The following is an 18,979-nucleotide window of genomic DNA, read 5'->3' on the forward strand; positions in this document are numbered from 1 at the left end:
ATATGACACGTACTTTGGAAAAGTCACCATGGAAAAGCAGAAAGGGAATTCTGTGTTAATGGTTTTTCTTTTATTTAGGAAAATACAATGTTTTCAGATTGTCTTGGTCAGGGTTTCTATTCCTGCACAAACATCAAGACCAAGAAGCAGTTGGGGAGGAAAGGGTTTATTCAGCCTACACTTCTACATTGTTGTTCATCACCAAAGGAAGTCAGGACTGGAACTCAGACAGGTCAGGAAGCAGGAGCTGATGCAGAGGCCATGGAGGGATGTTCCTTACTGGCTTGCTTCCCCTGGCTTGCTCAGCCTTCTGTCTTATAGAACCCAAGACTACCTACCAGCCCAGGGATGGTACCACCCACAAAGGGCCCTTCCCCCTTGACCACTAATTGAGAAAATGCCTTACAGCTAGATCTCATGGAGGCATTTCCTCACCTGAAGCTCCTTTTTCTGTGATAACTCCAGCTGTGTCAAGTTGACACCCAAAACCTGCCAGTACACAGATGTTTGTTGTAAGAGCAAATACAGTTCCAGCCTGCCATCCTAGCGCCCTATGAATCAGTATAGGGCTGAGGAGAAAGCTTAGCAGATAGAGGCGCTTGATTCTGAGTCAGACGAGACCCAACTTCTCCATGTTGTCTTTAACATCCGCAGGTTAAACAGAGGCACACACATGCACACATATAAAGGAAAAAATGTAATAATAATTAAAAGAGTCAGCAGAGATTGTTAGTTTAATTAACATGCTAAAACAGGAATAGCGGAGGCAGGTAACTTGGCTCATGCCTGTAACTCCAGCACTTGGGAGGTAGAGGCGAGGGGATCAGGAATTTCCAGCTCAGCCTTGCCTGCAGAGTGAGTTTGAGGGAAGTTAGGGCTTCCGGAGACTTGGAAATTTTACAACAGGAGAAAACAGACTGGAGGCAGATTATTATCTATGAAAATAAATGCAAATGGAAAACATCAGATATAGGGTAAGGTTCAGGCCAGCTCATCTGGCTATACATGAATATTTTTCAGTTTTTTTTTTTTTTTTTGGTTTTTCGAGACAGGGTTTCTCTTTATAGCTCTGGCTGTCCTGGAGCTCACTTTGTAGACCAGGCTGGCCTCGAACTCAGAAATCCGCCTGCCTCTGCCTCCCGAGTGCTGGGATTAAAGGCGTGCGCCACCACGTCCGGCTACAGTCTGCTTTTCTTAGTTACTGCTCTTCATTAGCACATATCCTTAATCTTCTAGCGTGTGTTATAGAAATATGGTCCTTTGAGTGATAACCTTGTTTTTCTTCCTTTAGAAAAGTAGGATTCTTTTTTAAAATTTACCTGTCTAAAGATTTACTTTTGTTACTTTTAATTATGTGTAGGTGTGTGTGTGTCTGCATGTGGGTTTGTGCATGTGGGGGCAGGAGCCCGCCCATGCCAGAGGCATCAGATGATTTTTCGCCGCATGACATGGGAACTGAGAACTGAACTCCGTTCTCTGGAAGAACCGCAAGTGCTTTTAACCCTGAGCCATCTCTCAGCACTTGGAAAGTTAATCTTTTAAAAGAAATGTTCACAACTTACTTTGTAGGCTTGTTAAAATAACTCATTTATTCTCTTCATTTGTATACCAACCTGTGTACTAATTATTGACCTAGCTCTTTTCTTTCACTCCCGACCCCTTCCTCCCCTCTCCCACTCACCCCCCCCCTCTTTCCTTATGTCACTGATTTTCCTTGTTGAAACATTTGCTGGCAATAAAATTACATTTAAAAGTGCATCTTTTATTCCTCTTGCTGCCTAACTGTCAGGACAGGATATTTTCTAACTAATCTGCTTGTCTGTTCTTTTCTCAACTATCTCTTCAGGATGTGTACTTACAAATAAGTACTGCCATTTCTATTTAGCAAAGCCCGACACCTTTTTCTTCTACTTTTGCTTTTAAAGCAGGTCTTGCTGTCAAGCATGGATAGACCTTGTACCGTTGTGTCAGTCAGCTGGGCTTGAGCTCATGGTAATTCTCCTGCCTCAGCCTCCACATGCTGGAATTACAAGCATACACTACCATTCCTAGCTCTTTCTTTTCTTCTTAACTGACTTTTTTCTCTCCCCAGTTTTGTTTTGAATCTTGCTGTCTTGATGAGAATATTTTGGTATATTGACCTTAAATTGTGTTCTAAACTTACTTAAGAACATAGATAATTTCTGATGGAGAATTTTTTTTTTTTTTTGGACAGGATTTTTCGGTGTAGCCCTGGCTGTCCTGGAACTCACTCTGTAGACCAGGCTGGCTTCGAACTCAGAAATCCCCCTGCCTCTGCTTCCCAGGTGCTGGGATTAAAGGCGTGTGCCACCACTCCCGGCCTGATGGAGAATTTTTAAATATTGCCTAAAATTTTACTTGAAAAATAAAAGGTATTATGTTTCATAAAGTACTAGTTGTATATTTATGTACAGAAAACGGTTTTGTTTTCAAGTAGGAAATAGGTAGTTTGTGTTTCAAAGGAGATAGTAGTGTGAGCTGGGTCATCTCAGAGTGGAACACTTTGAAAATACAAGGGGGTTATGGAGGAGAGAGGCAGTGTGCAAAGGTAAAGACAGAAACGTGGGGAGTCTCTGAAGACAGATACTTCAGCCTAGTCTATAAAAGGAAAGGAGCAGGAACATCGCAGTCACAAAGGGGGCATGAAAGAGGGAGAATGGCAGAGGGGGACTGACAGAGGGGGATGCTTTAAATATCAAGCTCGGGCTCTGGGGAATGTGCCTGAGGTGTAGTCCAGGGCAGGTAATTTTATTGGTTTAAAACATTTAGAACTCTTGAGCTTTCTAAAGATAAGCAACAACAACTGTTGCCGAGGCTTTGTTATAAGCAAACTTCTTAAAACTTACAAGTTCTCCAGCTATGGAGGAGTGGCCCTCTTTCTGCACATCCTCTCCAGCGCGTGCCGGTCACCTGAGGTTTTGGTCTTAGCCATGCTGATTGGTTTAAGATGGAATCTCAGGGCTGGTTTTGATTTGCATTTCCTTGATTTGCATTTCCCTGATGACTTAGGACTTTGAACATTTCTTTAAGTGCGTCTCGGCCACTCAAGATTCCTCTGTTGTGAACTCTCTACAGGTATGTATCAAAATGGCCCAGAAGTATTTCTGTGGGGAAAATTTTCATAGGCTCATTAGTTTCTCAAAAGGAAAACCTCACTGTAGATTAAATACCATATTAAAAATTCACTTTTGAGTAGAATATCAATTGCATTATATGTGTCTCCAAAGGTAAATGGGCATCCTGCTGGATTTTATTTGTGTTTACTTTTATAATCACAGTTCCTGTCACTATCTGGTTCTGGTTCTCTGTGCATGAATTATGTACTACTTTTATATATTTATGTATAAAATATATGTGCCTATATATTTTATGCAAGATTTGCTTCTTCTGTGACCGAGTTACCAGGCTCACCCTGACTTCATATCTCTCCTTCATTTACTGATGGAGGGGATTGCAGGCAGTCTGTTACATTATGCAGTGCCAGTAATTGTGTTGGCCATCAAGTAGGGCTCAATTAAAACTGCTAAATGAGTGGCAAAGACCCTAACCCCATTAGAAGTGTGTTGTGAATAGGATTTTTTTTTTTTTTGAAGACAGGCCCTTGACATGTGGGCCAGATATGTTTTGAACTCCATTACTGTGGAACCCAGGCTGGTCTCAAATTCAGGATCCCCCTGTCTCAGCTTCCTGAGTGGTGGGATTAGAGGCATGTGCTACCATGCTATCAGGATTAGGTTTTTTACAATGCCATTTGGTTTTTCTTTTCTATATTCTCCTTTACAACAGTTTAAACTGGTGGCCAGTAGATATTTCTAAACATGAGATAGAACATGTCGCTAGATTTGATCTCTTTATCAGGAGACTGCTATTATTTCATTCATAAGTAAGAAATTTGGAAGAGATTTAGAAAGCTAGTCTTTGTGGGCCTGTTTACAAATTTTTGGGGAGAAAAGAGCTGAGTTCTGAGACAGATCCACTCCTTGCTTCCACAGTGCCCTGTTTATTTGGTTTCTAACTGTGTCACTGTGTAAGTCGGAGCTGCTCCAAATTCAGCCTCAGGTCTGCACTAGCATGGCCTTGCAGTACATGGTAGCAGTGCAGGTTCCCCTACTCTAGAGCGCATCAGTCAGAAACAGCTGTCTTTCTTTAACAGACGCTCTAGACAGCTTTCAGGATGGGCTGGCAGCCATGTCCTGTTGAAGAGAACTGCTTAGTGACCTAGGTCAGAGAGCATAGGCATGCCTAGTCCTCTCCAGGGAGCAGCTGTAGCTATGAGAAGGCCTTCTGTTGAACATACCCAGGTTGAGACCAAGCTTCATTATCTTCACTTCTTAGCATAAATAAACCGCAGTGCTGACTTTAAGATCCTCTGTTGGCTGCATTTAGATTAAAAGTTGAGAACCTCCAATTAGTCATGCGTTCTAATGCCTTGTTTTAGAGTTTTATGAAAATGAATTGCCAACTGACCAAAAAAACAGTTGGAAAGTGTTTTTCTTTTTTTTTTTTTTTGAAGATGTATCTATTTATTTTATGTATATGAGTACACTGTAGCTGTACAGATATGGTTGTGAGCCTTCATGTAGTTGTTGGGAATTGAATTTAGGACCTCTGCTCACCCTGGCCCAAAGATTTATTTACTATCATACACAAGTACACTCTAGCTGTCTTCAGTCACACCAGAAGAGGGCATCAGATCTCATTACAGGGTGGTTGTGAGCCACCATGTGGTTGCTGGGATTTGAACTCAGGACCTTTGGAAAAGCAGTCAGTGTTCTTACCCACTGAGCCATCTCACCAGCCCTTAGAAAGTGTTTTTCAAGACAGGGTTTCTCTGTATAGCCCGAGCTGTTCTGGAACTTACTCTCTAGACCAGGCTGACCTCTTGAACTCAGAGACCCTCCCTCCTCTGTATCTTAAATGCTGAGATTAAAGGCATGCAACACCATGCTTGACTTCAATTTTGAATTCTAACTCTTTAAAGTTTAGAATGCTGAACATTTTATAATAATCTTAAAGTATGGGGTACATTTTATATGTTTTAATTGCTTATTAATACTGTATATACATATAGATAAACCTGGTTAGGGATAGAAAATTTGTATCTCATGTTCAACTCTACCTGAAATTCTTGGCCCAAATGTGTTTAAAAATTCATAGATATTTTAATTTTGGAAGATTTACATAGACTTTACTGGCTGAACATCCCTAATCTGAAAGTCTGAAATCCAAGATGTGTTCAAAATTTCAGGCATAGGAACATTTTTGAATTCAGATTTTCATATACAGATGATGTCCAACCTATATACATTCTTTTTAACTAATTAAAATGGAAAATAATTTACAAATACGCGTGGGCCAGGGATCTATAGCTCAGTATATAGTACAGAGTATATAGGTGGGAAGCTTGCCTGGCATACCCAAGGCCTTTGGTGGGATCCACAACACCACAAAAACAGACTCGACTAACTTCTGGTTTGCCTTGTAGACTGGTCCAATATTCATCCAGTATTCCTTTATCTTTTTTGTTTACCCACTTCTATAGATGAGAAAATGAAAGTTCTGCTTAGATATAATATGTTAAAAAACAAAAACCTTAATACATCATGGAATTTTACCTTTTTAAAAAATAATTTCTAGCCGGGCGTGGTGGCGCACGCCTTTAATCCCAGCACTCGGGAGGCAGAGGCAGGTGGATTTCTGAGTTCGAGGCCAGCCTGGTCTACAAAGTGAGTTCCAGGACAGCCAGAGCTATACAGAGAAACCCTGTCTCGAAAAACCAAAAAAAAAAAAAAAAAAAAAAAAATTCTTTCAAAACTACTACATTATTATGTACATGAACAGAAAATGATTATATGCTGAATTTTGAGTTTTTAGCCCATTTGAAATACTTAAAGGATAGCTTCATACCTTATTTTTGACTGGATTTAATTTCTCCACATAGCGTGTCCCTTTTCTGGACAGTAATTTTGTCTGTAGATGAGAAGGCAGTTTCTGCCCAGTAGCTACCTTGTCACAATGTACGGCCTTACCTGCAGGTAAGATGCTCAGTTTCTTCTTTGACTCTAAGCTATTTCTAGTTAAAATATCTTGAAACACCCTTACAATTAACTCAGAGCCATGAATTTGCTAACTGGCCCTTACCAGTTTGTAATGGCAGTTAGAGAAGGACTAGGTCTGAGCTTTGTATACTTAAACTTTTGTATCAATAGAAGAAATTTATACCAATGAAAGCCTTAAATCTGTATCAAAAAGTAAATTCTGTGCCAATGTAAGAAATTATAACTTCAACTTAGTAACAGTTATAAAGATTTTTACCAAATGAGATTATGGCTACACAATCAATTCTAGCTATTTCCTCCCTGTTCAGTTTTGACCATTTCTAAATTCCCTAGAAAAACCACCTCCAGATCCCCAAGCCCAGGGACCCGAGACGACGACTCTTCCTAACTTCCTGCTGAATGTGGACCTTGAGATATCTTTGAATGGAGTGGGGAAGGGTAGGGAGAAGGGGAAGTAGGTTAGGCCTGAGGAAGGCCACGCCAACAATTGCTATGAGTCTCTGATGGCTAAATTCTGACTGGAGCTGTCTGAAAATCCATGACATTGGGAGTTTGAACAGGTCGGTTCAGTATATTGGATGATGAATCTCACCAAAGCTGTACACTCTGCAATATAAAAAAAATCTCAAAACAAAATTTAAGTACCATCTAGATACCTATATGTGTTGTTTTAGTCTGTGCAGGCTGTACAGACTAGGGTGAAATTCTGCTCTTTGAGCTTGTGAAAGACAGTCTTTTTTTATAAGCCAATTTTAATAATAGCCAATCATAAGTCTTCATTTGTGCCATGTGAGGAGGGATGGCACAAAGAATCTTTATCTTTTTTGTTTGATTCACTTGAATCTAGTTCTTCTAGTTCCTCTGTCATATTTGATCCATATAACTCTAGAAAGTGTCCAGAGTCTAGTCGCCTTTTCTAACATCACAATCACAAAGACTTTCTCCCAAATTACTATGTCCTTTAGCCAGTAACTAGAAAAACTTTTAGCTTGACCTCTCTCCCAGAGGAATAATAAAATAACCACAAAACTCAGAATCAAACCCATCTTGATAATTAAACAATTTAAAACAAGTAAAGAGAATTAAACAAATACTATTTGAGCCTATCTTAGGCCTTTTCTAGTCTGTCAAGCCAGGATTTTTTAACCCAAAATTCCCGTGGAGCCTACGTTGGAAAGAATATGAGTATCCTGCAAGACTTTATTAGAGAACTTAATCTTTATATCATTTTTAAAACAATTAAATCAAACTTCTATTAATACCTGCGTATAGGAAGCAAGCCGCTTTTACCTTTGCTCTCTGGCTGGAGCCGTTATATCTTTCCTTGGACTAGTTCTGAATCACGGGCAGAATTCTCCATGTGACTTGGGCAAAATCTTTACCTTATTCTACCTTTAAAAACAATGAGATCAAACGTATTTACCTGCTGATAGGAAGTAGGCAGCTTTTACTTATATCGTTTCTGTTCACAGCAGGGGAACTTAGAGTGTGAACTGGGTCTGTCCCTGTGTTTCTTTGTTTAGAATCTGGAGCATGCTGGAGTCATTCCTCTGCTCACTAAGAACTGATTCTCCCAACTCTCAGGCCAAGAATCTTAAATTCCTACAGGATCCTGTACCACATTGGGCACCATCTGTAGTGTGTATTAATAAAAACACAGTCCATTCTATGGCCGGCTAGACACTGGCAACAGTGGTCTCCCCACTCCTACTGGATGCCCCAAATGGTAGTCTTGCCTTGGTTCCGGTGGTTAGCTGCTGCCAGTCTACCCTGCACTTCACAAGACAACTACCCGTTGTGGCTAGCCTGCTGAACTGGCTGCTGCTTGCTCTAATCTCCTTTGCCCCGCAAAATGACAACTCCAGAGACTTGTCATTTACCAGCTAGGTATAACAGTAAATCTTCAACCCCCCAAAATGTCCACACCAAGAACCCAAAACTCAGTTGATATAAATACAAGCTACACACCTAGATTGGACAAATGTGCCCTACATTATTCAATCGTCAATCAAAGAAATCCCCAGTTACTTACAGCACGTAGGACCAGGTGGTTCTAGCTCATCAAACTTTCCCTCAAGTTCCTCTTGTCTCTCCCATCTCAGTCTCGTCTTCCCCATCTCTAAAACGTTCAGCTCCACCCGCTCCTTCCACTGCCTAATCCCAGGCTTTTGGCTTATTTGACTAATTAAGCCTCACCTGTGTACAGGCACCCGTTTTGAGAGGGCAGAAAAAACAGACCGCAGTGCACAGCAGAGATGCATTCATTTTCTCTCTTCATCCCCTTAGTTCATGTGTCGGGGCACACACCACTTAAGGTTGTGGCACACCTTTTTAATCCTCTCTTAAAAATGAATTTTGACGATAACATCCAAAACCAGTCTGCAAATAGGTGGCCTGGGGTTTGGTAGATGAGTGTGTTTGGCTGTAATAGCTTTTAAGTAAAACACTTTAAAGGCATACTGACATGCTCAGGGGACAACCTTTAAGAGGGATAGAGGGAATTTAAGGGGAATTTAAACTCTTGGTCTTCTGTCTCTCAATCATCTTATACCCGGAGAAACATTTATAGTTATTACATACTTGAATTATTCTTGAGAGGCGTGATGATGATTTTACCTGTTTTTCTTTTAAGAAAAGTCAAATGTCTGCAATCCACTCCTCCCCCTTTCCTTTGACTGTCTTGTATATAATTCTCTGCCAATGTAGTTACAGCTGTCTGTACTAAAAGCCACTTAGCATTCCTTGATAGATGTTTAGATGTTCCCCCGCCCCCAGCTTGCCCCTTCTTTTCTTTTCTAGCCCTTTCTTCCTTCGGTGTCATACTCTGCTCCTTTTCAGTTACACAGTCCAACTCAGACAAAAGTTTGGTGTGAAGCGTTTATATTAAAAAATAAAACTTTATTTGTAATTTTATATTTTAGAAAAAAAAAACTAGATGTATACCAGTTGTGCTTTAGGCTTGTGCTTTTTATAAAAGGAAGTATGCTTTAAGACTATTTTCCAGAGCAAGGTAACAAGATAAACATTACTCTCACAAGACCATCTCTGTTCTCAGAGGTTTTGTTTGAGACACTTATTTCTCCAGGTCTAATACTTTTTAACCTGATGGAAAATGCCTTGTACATATAATCTTGCCTGTTTTTGTTTGTTTGTTTGTTTGTTTTGTTTTTGGTTTTTTTGTGGTTTTTTTTTTTGGCCATCTTACTGTGTGCCAATATACTTGAAAGATACCACTCTAAAATGGCTGGTATAAGAATATGTGTATTTGCAGACTAATAGATGTCACCAATTAGAGGGGGAAGCTGATTCATACCCCTGCATCATAGAAACAAATGCCTATTTTCTTCGTCATTTATTATTACTGTTGTTGTTATTATTAGAGTCAGGACCTTGTTATTTCCCTAGGCTTATCTTGAATTTGTATAATCTAGGCAACTGGTGGATTGTGGACTAATTTACAGTAAAAAGAAAAGAGCAATGGGATTTTACATTAATTAACTAATTGATGTGTATTCACTTGACATGGTATCTTGTTACTTAGCTTAGGCTGGTCTCCAACTTTGAAACCTCCTTAAGCCTCCTTCATGCAGAGATGCCAGGCGTGGGCCACCATGCCTAGCTTACACTATGTGGTGGTTTGTCTATGCTTGGCCCATGGGAAATGTGGCGTTGTTAGAGGAAGTGCATCACTGTGGGTGGCTCTGAGGGCCAGTGCTTAAGCTCTGCCCAGTGTGGAAGGAACCCTCTTCCTGGCTACCTGCAGAAGATAGTCTTCTGGCTGCCTTTGGATCAGACTCAGAACTTCTTGGCTCCTTCTCTAGTACTATGTCTGCCTGCACATTGCCATGCTTCCCACTATGATGGTAGTAGCCTGAATCTCTGAACCTGTAAGCCAGCTCCAATTAAATGTTGTCCTTTGTAAGAGTGGCCGTGGTCATGGTGTCTGCTCACAGCAAGGAAATCCTTAAACACAGTACTTTGACTTTTTTTTCTTTTCTTTTTTAAAATATTATTTATTTAATGTATATGAGTACACTGTAGCTGTCTTCAGACACACCAGAAGAGGGCATCAGATCCCATTACAGATGGTTGTGAGGCACCATGTGTGGTTTTATTGAACTCAGGACCTCTGGGAGAGCAGTCAGTGCTCTTAACCAATGAGTCATCTCTCTAGTCCCAACATTTTTCATACTTAAGTTTGTTTTGAACATCGTTTTAGTGTATTTGAGTCTTTTAGATTTCCTTCTGTCTACATGTTCTCTGTTTTTCTATTGAGTTCTTGGTGTTGTTCTATTGATTTGTAGGTATTCTGTGTGTATTAAGAAAAAAAAATTTTTTTTTGATTTGTGCTATCCATAGTTTCGTTTTGATGTTTTTCAGGAAGTAACTGATTTTTCAAAATAGTTCTTCAGCAACTATAAATTACTGTTTTAAAATTTTAGAGGACATACGGTTTTACAAAATTAGGAAACATTCATTAGTCTTTTATGGCTTCAGGGTGTACCTTAGGAACAACAGGCAGTGTTATCTACTGGTCTCCACACTCATGTACACATGCCCACCAGCACATGTACATAGGCGTAAATATAAATGAAGAAAGAAGCAGTGTGGTCTCCTTTAGCCCAAGGGACTGCACCTTGCATGTGCTCTGCCACCCCACTATGGACCTTGAGACCACTTCTCAGTTTTAAATAATCAGTATTTGAGTTTGTTTTAGGTTGTCTTGTATCACGGGTGTGACTTTTAAAGTGACTATAGAACTATAATGTGTTTCAAATCTTTAGAGCTTTTGGGAAGGAGGGTGGCTCAGCAGTTAGGAACACTTGCCGGTGTCTGCAGAGGAGGTGGGGTTGATTCCCAGCGCTCACACAGTGACTCCGTTGTCTGTAATTCCAGTTACAGGGGATCCCGTGTCCTCTCCTGGCTTCCACAGGCACCAGGCGTGCGTGTGGTGCACATTTATACACAGAAGCAAACACTTGTACACATAAAATAAAATAGCCATAAAAATTGGAAACATGTTAGAGCTTTTAAGTGCCTTAGCTTGCTTACTTTTTATTTCTATGTGAACTTTAGAATTCCCATGTCTGGCACTTTAAATTTTTCATTAAATTTGCTGGTGGCTTGTAAAATATTAATTTAGGAAGAAGTAAAGTCTTGTAATACTGAGTTTATTTAAAAACATGAATTGTTTATAAGTTCCCATCATTTTTTTGCTGTCCCTTAGGAAAGTGTTTACAACTAAAGAAGAAAAAGAAAACAAAAACAACACAAATGCTTTCAGTATCTGTTTTCTTGGAGTTTTATAGTATTCAGCCATATTATTTGCAAATGATTTGCAAATATTTTCTCTTTCTCTTTTTACATTTTTTTCCCAGTATCTTCTAAGCACATTGTTTAATGATAATGCTGAAATGGGTATTTTTGTTTTGCTTCTAACTTCGTTTCAGTACTTTTAGATTTCTCTGCATATGTTGTTGGCTTTTGGATTGAGATGGGATCTTTCATTTTCTTTTTTTTTTTAAGATGTATTTATTTATTATATGTAAGTACACTGTAGCTGTCTTCAGACACTCCAGAAGAGGGAGTCAGATCTCGTTACAAGATGGTTGTGAGCCACCATGTGGTTGCTGGGATTTGAACTCTGGACCTTTGGAAGAGCAGTCGGGTGCTCTTACCCACTGAGCCATATCACCAGCCCCAAGGATCTTTCATTTTCAAGGTTTGTATTTTGTATCAAATTTTCTTTAAAAAGCCAACAAGAAAAATCTTAAGCTGAAAGAAAAGTTGAGAGGACCATTCAAAGAATTTGTTTTTCCCTGAACTGTAAGGGCTAGTTGTCAGCTGACCTGATAGTCCAATGCCTCCAACGGTTCATACAAACAGTGCAGTCCTGTGTGACACTCAGTACCAGCATCAGAGAGATGACACTGGTATGTCAGTACTTTTCATCATCGCCTGTCTCACCAATGTTTCTGCATAATCCATTACAGTTCAAAGTCACGCCTTGTATTTGGCTTCTGGTCTATTTAGTTCTTCCACCTGAAACAGTTTTTCTGTGGCTTTATGAATTAACACTTTTGGGCTGGAGAGATGGCTCAGCCGTTAAAGGCTAGGCTCACAACCAAAAATGAATTAACACTTTTGAAGATCACAAGAAAATTGATGTGAAAGGACTCTTATGTTGAGTTTCCTCAAAGTCTCCTTCATCTTTTATAAAAATGTCTCATAACTGAGTTGTAAATGTAACTTTTATTCACCTGGTGTAATTGCCATCTCAGAGGTTTACTGCTGAGGAAGCTCACCCTTTCTAGTTCTTTCTGAACTCTGGCTGGCTGGTCAACTCAGCTGTTCTGTCATAAACTCCTCTCCAAGCTGACTGATTCAAGCTGGGCTCTCTTGACTTCTCACTGAATAGCTCTGCTTGGCCTCAAACTGACCCTGCCAGTCTGTTCTAATCGGCTGGCTTCCCATTCTCTAGCTACAGCTGCAGACTGAATGGATCTGGTTGTGCTCAACTCCACTGCACTGCACTCAGCTACACTGACTTCACACCGACTCTCCCTCCCTCCACTGCTCTCAATAACTTCTCAAATAACTTCTCTTCCTCTGCTGTTCTGGTGAGAATTGGGTGTCTCCTATCTGACTCATTCTGTCAAGTGTTTCTCTAATTTGTCACTTTGTCCCTCAGCTGGATGTCACTTTCAAACAGGACTGCCTCCTTTAAGGTAAACTAACTTGACCTTCACGCTGTCTACTAGGTGTGTGCTGTGTCTGCATTCCAGCAGGATCACACAGACCTAGGTCTTTGGATGTGATCCTTAGCCAGAGCAGCCATGTTGATGGATTAAAATTCCTTTATGTCTTCCCCCTTTCTATTTAAGCTAATAATCATATACAGTTTAATTATTACGACAGAAACAATCATTAATCCCATCGGGTAACAGTCCAGATGTCCTTAGGAAGATCTGCTAATGCGATGGTCCTTGTCCTGTTAAGTGTGGTCCTGATCATCTGACCTCAGCAAGTGTCCATTTCAGCATCAAGGTTTTCAGTCTGCCAGTCTGATGAATGACCTGTCCTTCTTTGGTAGTTTGTTCAGCTGCCTCATGCAGGGGGCATCGGCTTTCTAAATCTCCTGAGTTTCTTTCTGTCTGCATCTCTTCCCTGAGTTGTGCCTTTCCCGTGGAAGCTTCCCTGACTTGGATCGGGTCTTTATCAATTTTAGTGGAACCCATAGTCTTTCATCACCTATGGAAATGTTGACAAAACCTTCCCCAATTTCACATACTCTGACAGAGCCCATTCTGATGTTAACACATCTGCACACAAGTTGATGTAATTTAGCAGCCCAGTGCCTTTCAGCAGCTCTGGCTCTTGCTTCAGTCGCATTAGAACTGTAAAGTGAATAGAGCGCTATTCAGTCTATTTCTGAGCTGATACAACAGAGAAACAAGTTGTAGGAAGACAGGCAAGTGGCCCGTGGATTGGAGACTCAGTTGCAGTATAGACCATGTTATAGGTTAAACTGTACAACCATCCAGGATCAGAGACATGTCAGAAAGTCAGAGATAGCCAAGGAATATAGCCGATGAAACTTGTAGTTTATGGTAGTTTATGGTGTTATTACCTTGTTGGGTTACACTGATGAGGTTCCTTGTTTTTCACATTAGTTTTTTAAAGTGTATCTGTTTCTCTGTCAGTGCAATTGGGTTTTTCCTGAGATGGGTCAGGATGATACTTTCTTGCAATGAGCTTTCATTTTTATTGCTTGAAGTGCATGTACCATTATTCTACTTATGCCATTTTAGAATATATACATTCTTTCTCTATACACAGACACACACACATATATGTGTATATAACTACATATATATGCATTTAAAGTATTTTAGGATCTTTGAGTACTGAACAGATTCAATGGACATTCAGTGCCTTTTCTTCTGTTTATCTAAATGCGAAGGCCTGTTTCTATATACAGTTGAATTGTTGCCAGCCTTTTAATTATTTTAATAAGGAAAATGTCTTTTTAATTGAAATAAAAATTTAAGAGATTTTTTGAAATAAAAATAAACACATCATATTACCTATTTATAATTTGAGGTTATGAGAATACTGGCAAATTTGATTTTATATTCATTGTGATACTAAATAAGTAGAATTGAGTCTTATTTAAATTAAATACAACTAAGTTTATTTCTTTACTAAACCATAGTTGGACAATCTTCAGAGTTCTTTAGGTATGTTTTAAAGTCATTCTTTATTTCTTTTTTCTTTTTTCTTTTTTTTTTTTTTTGAGACAGGGTTTCTCTGTGTAGCCCTGGCTGTCCTGGAACTCACTCTGTAGACCAGGCTGGCCTTGAACTCAGAAATCCACCTGCCTCTGCCTCTCAAGTGCTGGTGTGCGCCACCACTGCCTGGCCATTCTTTCTTTTTGTAATGAAAAGCAGTGCACATATGCTGTCTATCTCTGTGAGTCGACATGGCAGAAATGGGTGAGAGGAGCGTGGGCAAATAGTAAATTGGTGGTTATCTTAGACACATCTTGTATAGAGCTCCTTCCTGCCTGTATAGAGATTTCAAATTGCTTGCATAAGCTGACATTCCAACCCTTGCAGTTCTTTAAGGACAGATGTTAACCCCCAGTGGCCTAGCTCCCGAAAAGCTGCTCTTTCCAGTCGCCTTTCTCCTAAAGCTGAAGTGGCTTGTCTTTAGTCTCATGATGAAATGCACACTCAATTTGTTGAGGGTCTGGCATCTGATTGGCTCTTCGATTTTTCTCTCACAGGAGATGAGAAAAGAGTTATTTATTGTTTGTAGGTTATCTAGGATTACGTTAAGGACTCTCTTGTAAAATTTAGATATGTCATGAAACTTTTAAAATCTCATAGATATATGCAGTGCATCTTGGTCATATCCATCTCTCACGCCCTTCCTTCAGCTTCCCAGCCCCCTGTGCTTCCCCAAGATGTCCCTGTCTTCCTCTCGACTTCATGTCTTTTTAAAAAACACCCTACAGAGTCCAGTCAGTGCTGCCATAAGCCCACGTCTGCTCATCCACGGAAGCCCAGGTGACCCGCTAGTGCCCTCTGCGAGCCCCAAGAAGGGCAGCCTAGCCCTCCTCCCCAGCCGTCAGTTGCCTTTGTCTCCTCGAAGGGTGGGCATGAAGCCCTCTTCCCTTCTGTGCTGAGTGCTCAACTCTCTTGATCTTGATTATGAGACTCTTAATTTGGAAGAATTTATGAAACTTTTGGTCATTTTACTTTTCTGTCTTCATTCTTTATAAAAATGAAAGTTCTTCCAAGGTATAAAATACCTAATAAGTTGCACAAACTGCTTGTCTGCTCTGTACCGTGTTTGTCTTTCCTGGGATCTTAGGGAAGATGGCAGGCACCACATGCTGTCAGGCCCTCTTCTGAACTACACTGCTCAGGGCTCCTGTGGATATTTTTTTCAAATCAAGACTTTCCCCTGTTAGTTTGCGTTGTGACAGATTTGAAAAGGAATTGCATCAATTGTCTGCTATTCTAAAAGGTCTTTTAAAACGTAGTTGTTCTGAACTGAGTTTTGCTTTTCTCTCCTTTTCAGGCTCAGATTGCTTTCCTTCAGGGGGAGAGGAAAGGACAAGAAAATTTGAAGAAAGATCTTGTGAGGAGGATCAAAATGCTGGAATATGCTTTGAAGCAGGAAAGGTAATTCACTGAAATCCCATGTCCCACCATTTACGTTCCTAAACTAAAATCATGTTGTAATTCCGTGTGCTCGTGAACTCAGAGCATCGAATAGACATCCTTATATGATCGCAGTTCAGTAAGGCGGGTGACATGCTGTAGAACATTTTACACACATTCCTTCATGCTCTGCTTTTTCCTCGATTTAGACTGGCATCCATTCCTCTCTCTTCCACGTTCCACTTTTTATTATTTGTTTACTTAGGTTTGTGTGTTTTGAGGCCGGGTTTCATACCACCTAGGCTTTAGCCCCAGACTCACCTCTCATATCCTCAGCTCCAAAGCTGTGTCTTCTGCCTCTTAATTCTCAAGGACTAGGCTTATGGGTGACCCCACTCATCTGTCTGTCTGTCTGTCTGTCTGTTTGTTTGTTTGTGTTTGTTTTTTCCTTTTAATGTAGTTTTTGGTTGGTTGTTAGTTTATTTTTCTTTTCATGGTTTTAAAGATTGAGCCCAGGGTCATGGGCACGCTGTGCAAGTACTTTACCATTGAGCTATAGATGCCTAGTGCTCAACCATCTATAGAGTAATATTCTATTTAATTCGTACAGAAAATTCTATAATTTCTCCTTTTTACAATGCAATCATACACTGGGTTGTTTTGTTTTGTTTTGGTTTTTTGTTTTTATTTTTATGCTCCTTTGGGAGATGTCTTTATCTCTCCAGGAGGAAAGCCTTCTTATTTCGGTAGTGTTATATTTGGGTCATAAGTAAAGGGGAATAGGTCACATGTGAGAGTTTTCAAAATTATCATGTGGATTAAGTTTCTTCAGTGGCTACATTTTTTTTTTTTGTCAGCAGTCTGAAGTGGTTCATTATTTTCAGTAATCTGAACATCTGATAACCTGATATTAGAATGCTCGGTTTTGGTAATTTTTTGCCTTATTTTTGATAGTCACTTGCTTTTCTTTCATTTTTGAAGTTGGCAAATGGACTGTTTGTTAAAAAAAAACAAACCCAACATAAAATAACATAACATAAAATAATTTTAAATGTTGAGGAATTGATACACAAGAGATTTCTCTTGCTGATAAAAAATAAATGGAGAGATGGCTCAGCGGTTAAGAGCGCCGACTGCTCTTCCAAAGGTCCTGAGTTCAAATCCCAGCAACCACATGGTGGCTCGCAACCATCTGTAACAAAAAATCTGATGCCCTCTTCTGGAGTGTCTGAAAACAGCTACAGTGTGCTTACATATAATAAATAAATAAATATTTAAAAAAAAGGATTTTCCCACGCCTTAAGTTTAGTGAAAGTTGTGTTAGGGAGACAGAAAGGAAAAAAAAACTTAAAAAATAGGTGATGTGCAAGTGCTTAAGACCCGGACTGTCTTCACTGCAGGCTTCCCTAGCGGTGGGGAGACACGGACAGTAACAGAAGTCTTTTTTTTTTTTTTTGGTTTTTCGAGACAGGGTTTCTCTGTGTAGCCCTGGCTGTCCTGGAACTCACTCTGTAGACCAGGCTGGCCTCGAACTCAGAAATCCGCCTGCCTCTGCCTCCCGAGTGCTGGGATTAAAGGCGTGCGCCACCAACGCCCGGCTAGTAACAGAAGTCTTATTGCAAGTAACTACCGTCTATGCCCTACCTACTTTCTGTTGCTGTGAAAAACCCACCAAAATTAACTTCATGAGGGAAGGTTTTTATTTCATGTTAGAACTCCCAGGTCACAACCCATCACTGAAGTACATCAGGGTAGGATATCATGGTAGGAACTGAAGCAGAGATCATGGAAGAATTCTGCTTACTGGCTTATTCCATTTGCTTGCTTTTTCTTCTTCATTTAAAACAATTATTTATTTTTATGTTTATGGTTATTTTTCATGCATGAGTGTTTGTGTATCACATGTAGGCCTAGTATCTATAGAGGCCAATAGAGGATTTCGGGTTCCCTGGGACTGGGGTTTCACATAGTTGTGAGCTTCCACGTGGGTGCTAGGAATTGAACCCTTGCCCTCTGGAAGAGCAACGAGCGTTCTTAACTGAGCCATCTTTCTAGCACCTTCATTTGCTTTCCTATACAATGCAGGACCATTTGCCCAGGAGTAGCACTGTCCACAGTGTGCTGAGCCGTCCATTAATCATTAATCAAGAAAATATTCACAGACAGGCCCACAGGCCAATCTGATGGAGGCAATACCTTAGTTGTGGTCTCCTCTTCCCTAGATAACTTGAGTTGTGTCAAGTTGACAAAAACAGACAGTACAGTGTCTAGACCCAGAGACTTAAAACTAAGTAATTGCTGTAGAGTTACAGGTCAGATCTCTCCAGACTGAATCTGAAGCCTGCTCTCTTTACCATTTACCATTATACCATTTGTTACCTATAAGAGAGTAGAACTGAAACACACCAATACTGAAGTAAACAGAAATGTGTGTGTGCATCTAAACTATAAAAGTACACCGAGGTGCTCAGTGCTGTGGTAGAAATGTATACATGGTCTATAGGGAGGTCAGAAAGAAGGAAGCAGCTGTAGTGCCTCTGCAAGTGGCTGAGCAGCATCATATGGATAAGTGCCTCTCCAGTCAGGCACACGCAGGAAGCAGAGGGAACACATTGGAACCAAGCAGTGTGCTCAGTCATTTGTAGTCGTGTGTGTGTGTGTGTGTGTGTGTGTGTGTGTGTGTAGTATAGTGCACATTAGTTGTTAATTGATGACCAGAAATGGAGACAAGTACAAGAATCAGATCGTGGTGTCTGTTTAAGGAGTTCAACTTTTATATGGTAGGAAACATGGAAAACTTTTCAAGAAATTTACATCAAAGATATTGAACTAATTGGAGAGTTGCAAGAATTTTGTATATAAGTTTACACATGTATCTTTGCCTAATTATGCCATCTTTGAGCCTTTTGTTTTTTTCACCTAAATTATTTGCTTAACTGCCCTTAACTAGTTTAATGTATAATTTCTTTTTTGTTTTTGTTTTTATTTCTTTTGTATTTTTTAGAGCAAGGACCTCTTCTTATCTAACCAAGTACTATCTAACTTATACTAACTATATATGTAATATCATTATATATCATAACTACATCCACACCTATACTAACTTATTCAAGCAAGTGTTATTATTATTCTTTTTAAGGATTTATTTATTTCATTTATACGAGTACACTATAGCTGTCTTCAGACACACCAGAAGGGGGCATCCGATCCCATTACAGATGGTTGTGA

General features: G+C 39.9%; 1 protein-coding gene across 2 annotated transcripts in view; it reads left to right on the plus strand.

Moving 5' to 3' along the window:
• Nucleotides 1-18,979, plus strand: part of Strn (striatin) — a 93,144-nt gene that overhangs the window by 19,840 nt on the left and 54,325 nt on the right. For both annotated transcript variants that reach the window (XM_085833106.1, XM_085833105.1), the window contains exon 2: nucleotides 15,669-15,772. In XM_085833106.1, coding sequence (XP_085689232.1) covers nucleotides 15,669-15,772 — 104 coding nt within the window. The remainder of the gene's footprint in view (nucleotides 1-15,668; nucleotides 15,773-18,979) is intronic.

This window comes from Mus caroli, unplaced genomic scaffold, assembly GCF_978045245.1.
Source record: "Mus caroli unplaced genomic scaffold, Mus_caroli_1 scaffold_18, whole genome shotgun sequence".
NCBI classification, from domain to species: Eukaryota; Metazoa; Chordata; class Mammalia; order Rodentia; family Muridae; genus Mus; species Mus caroli.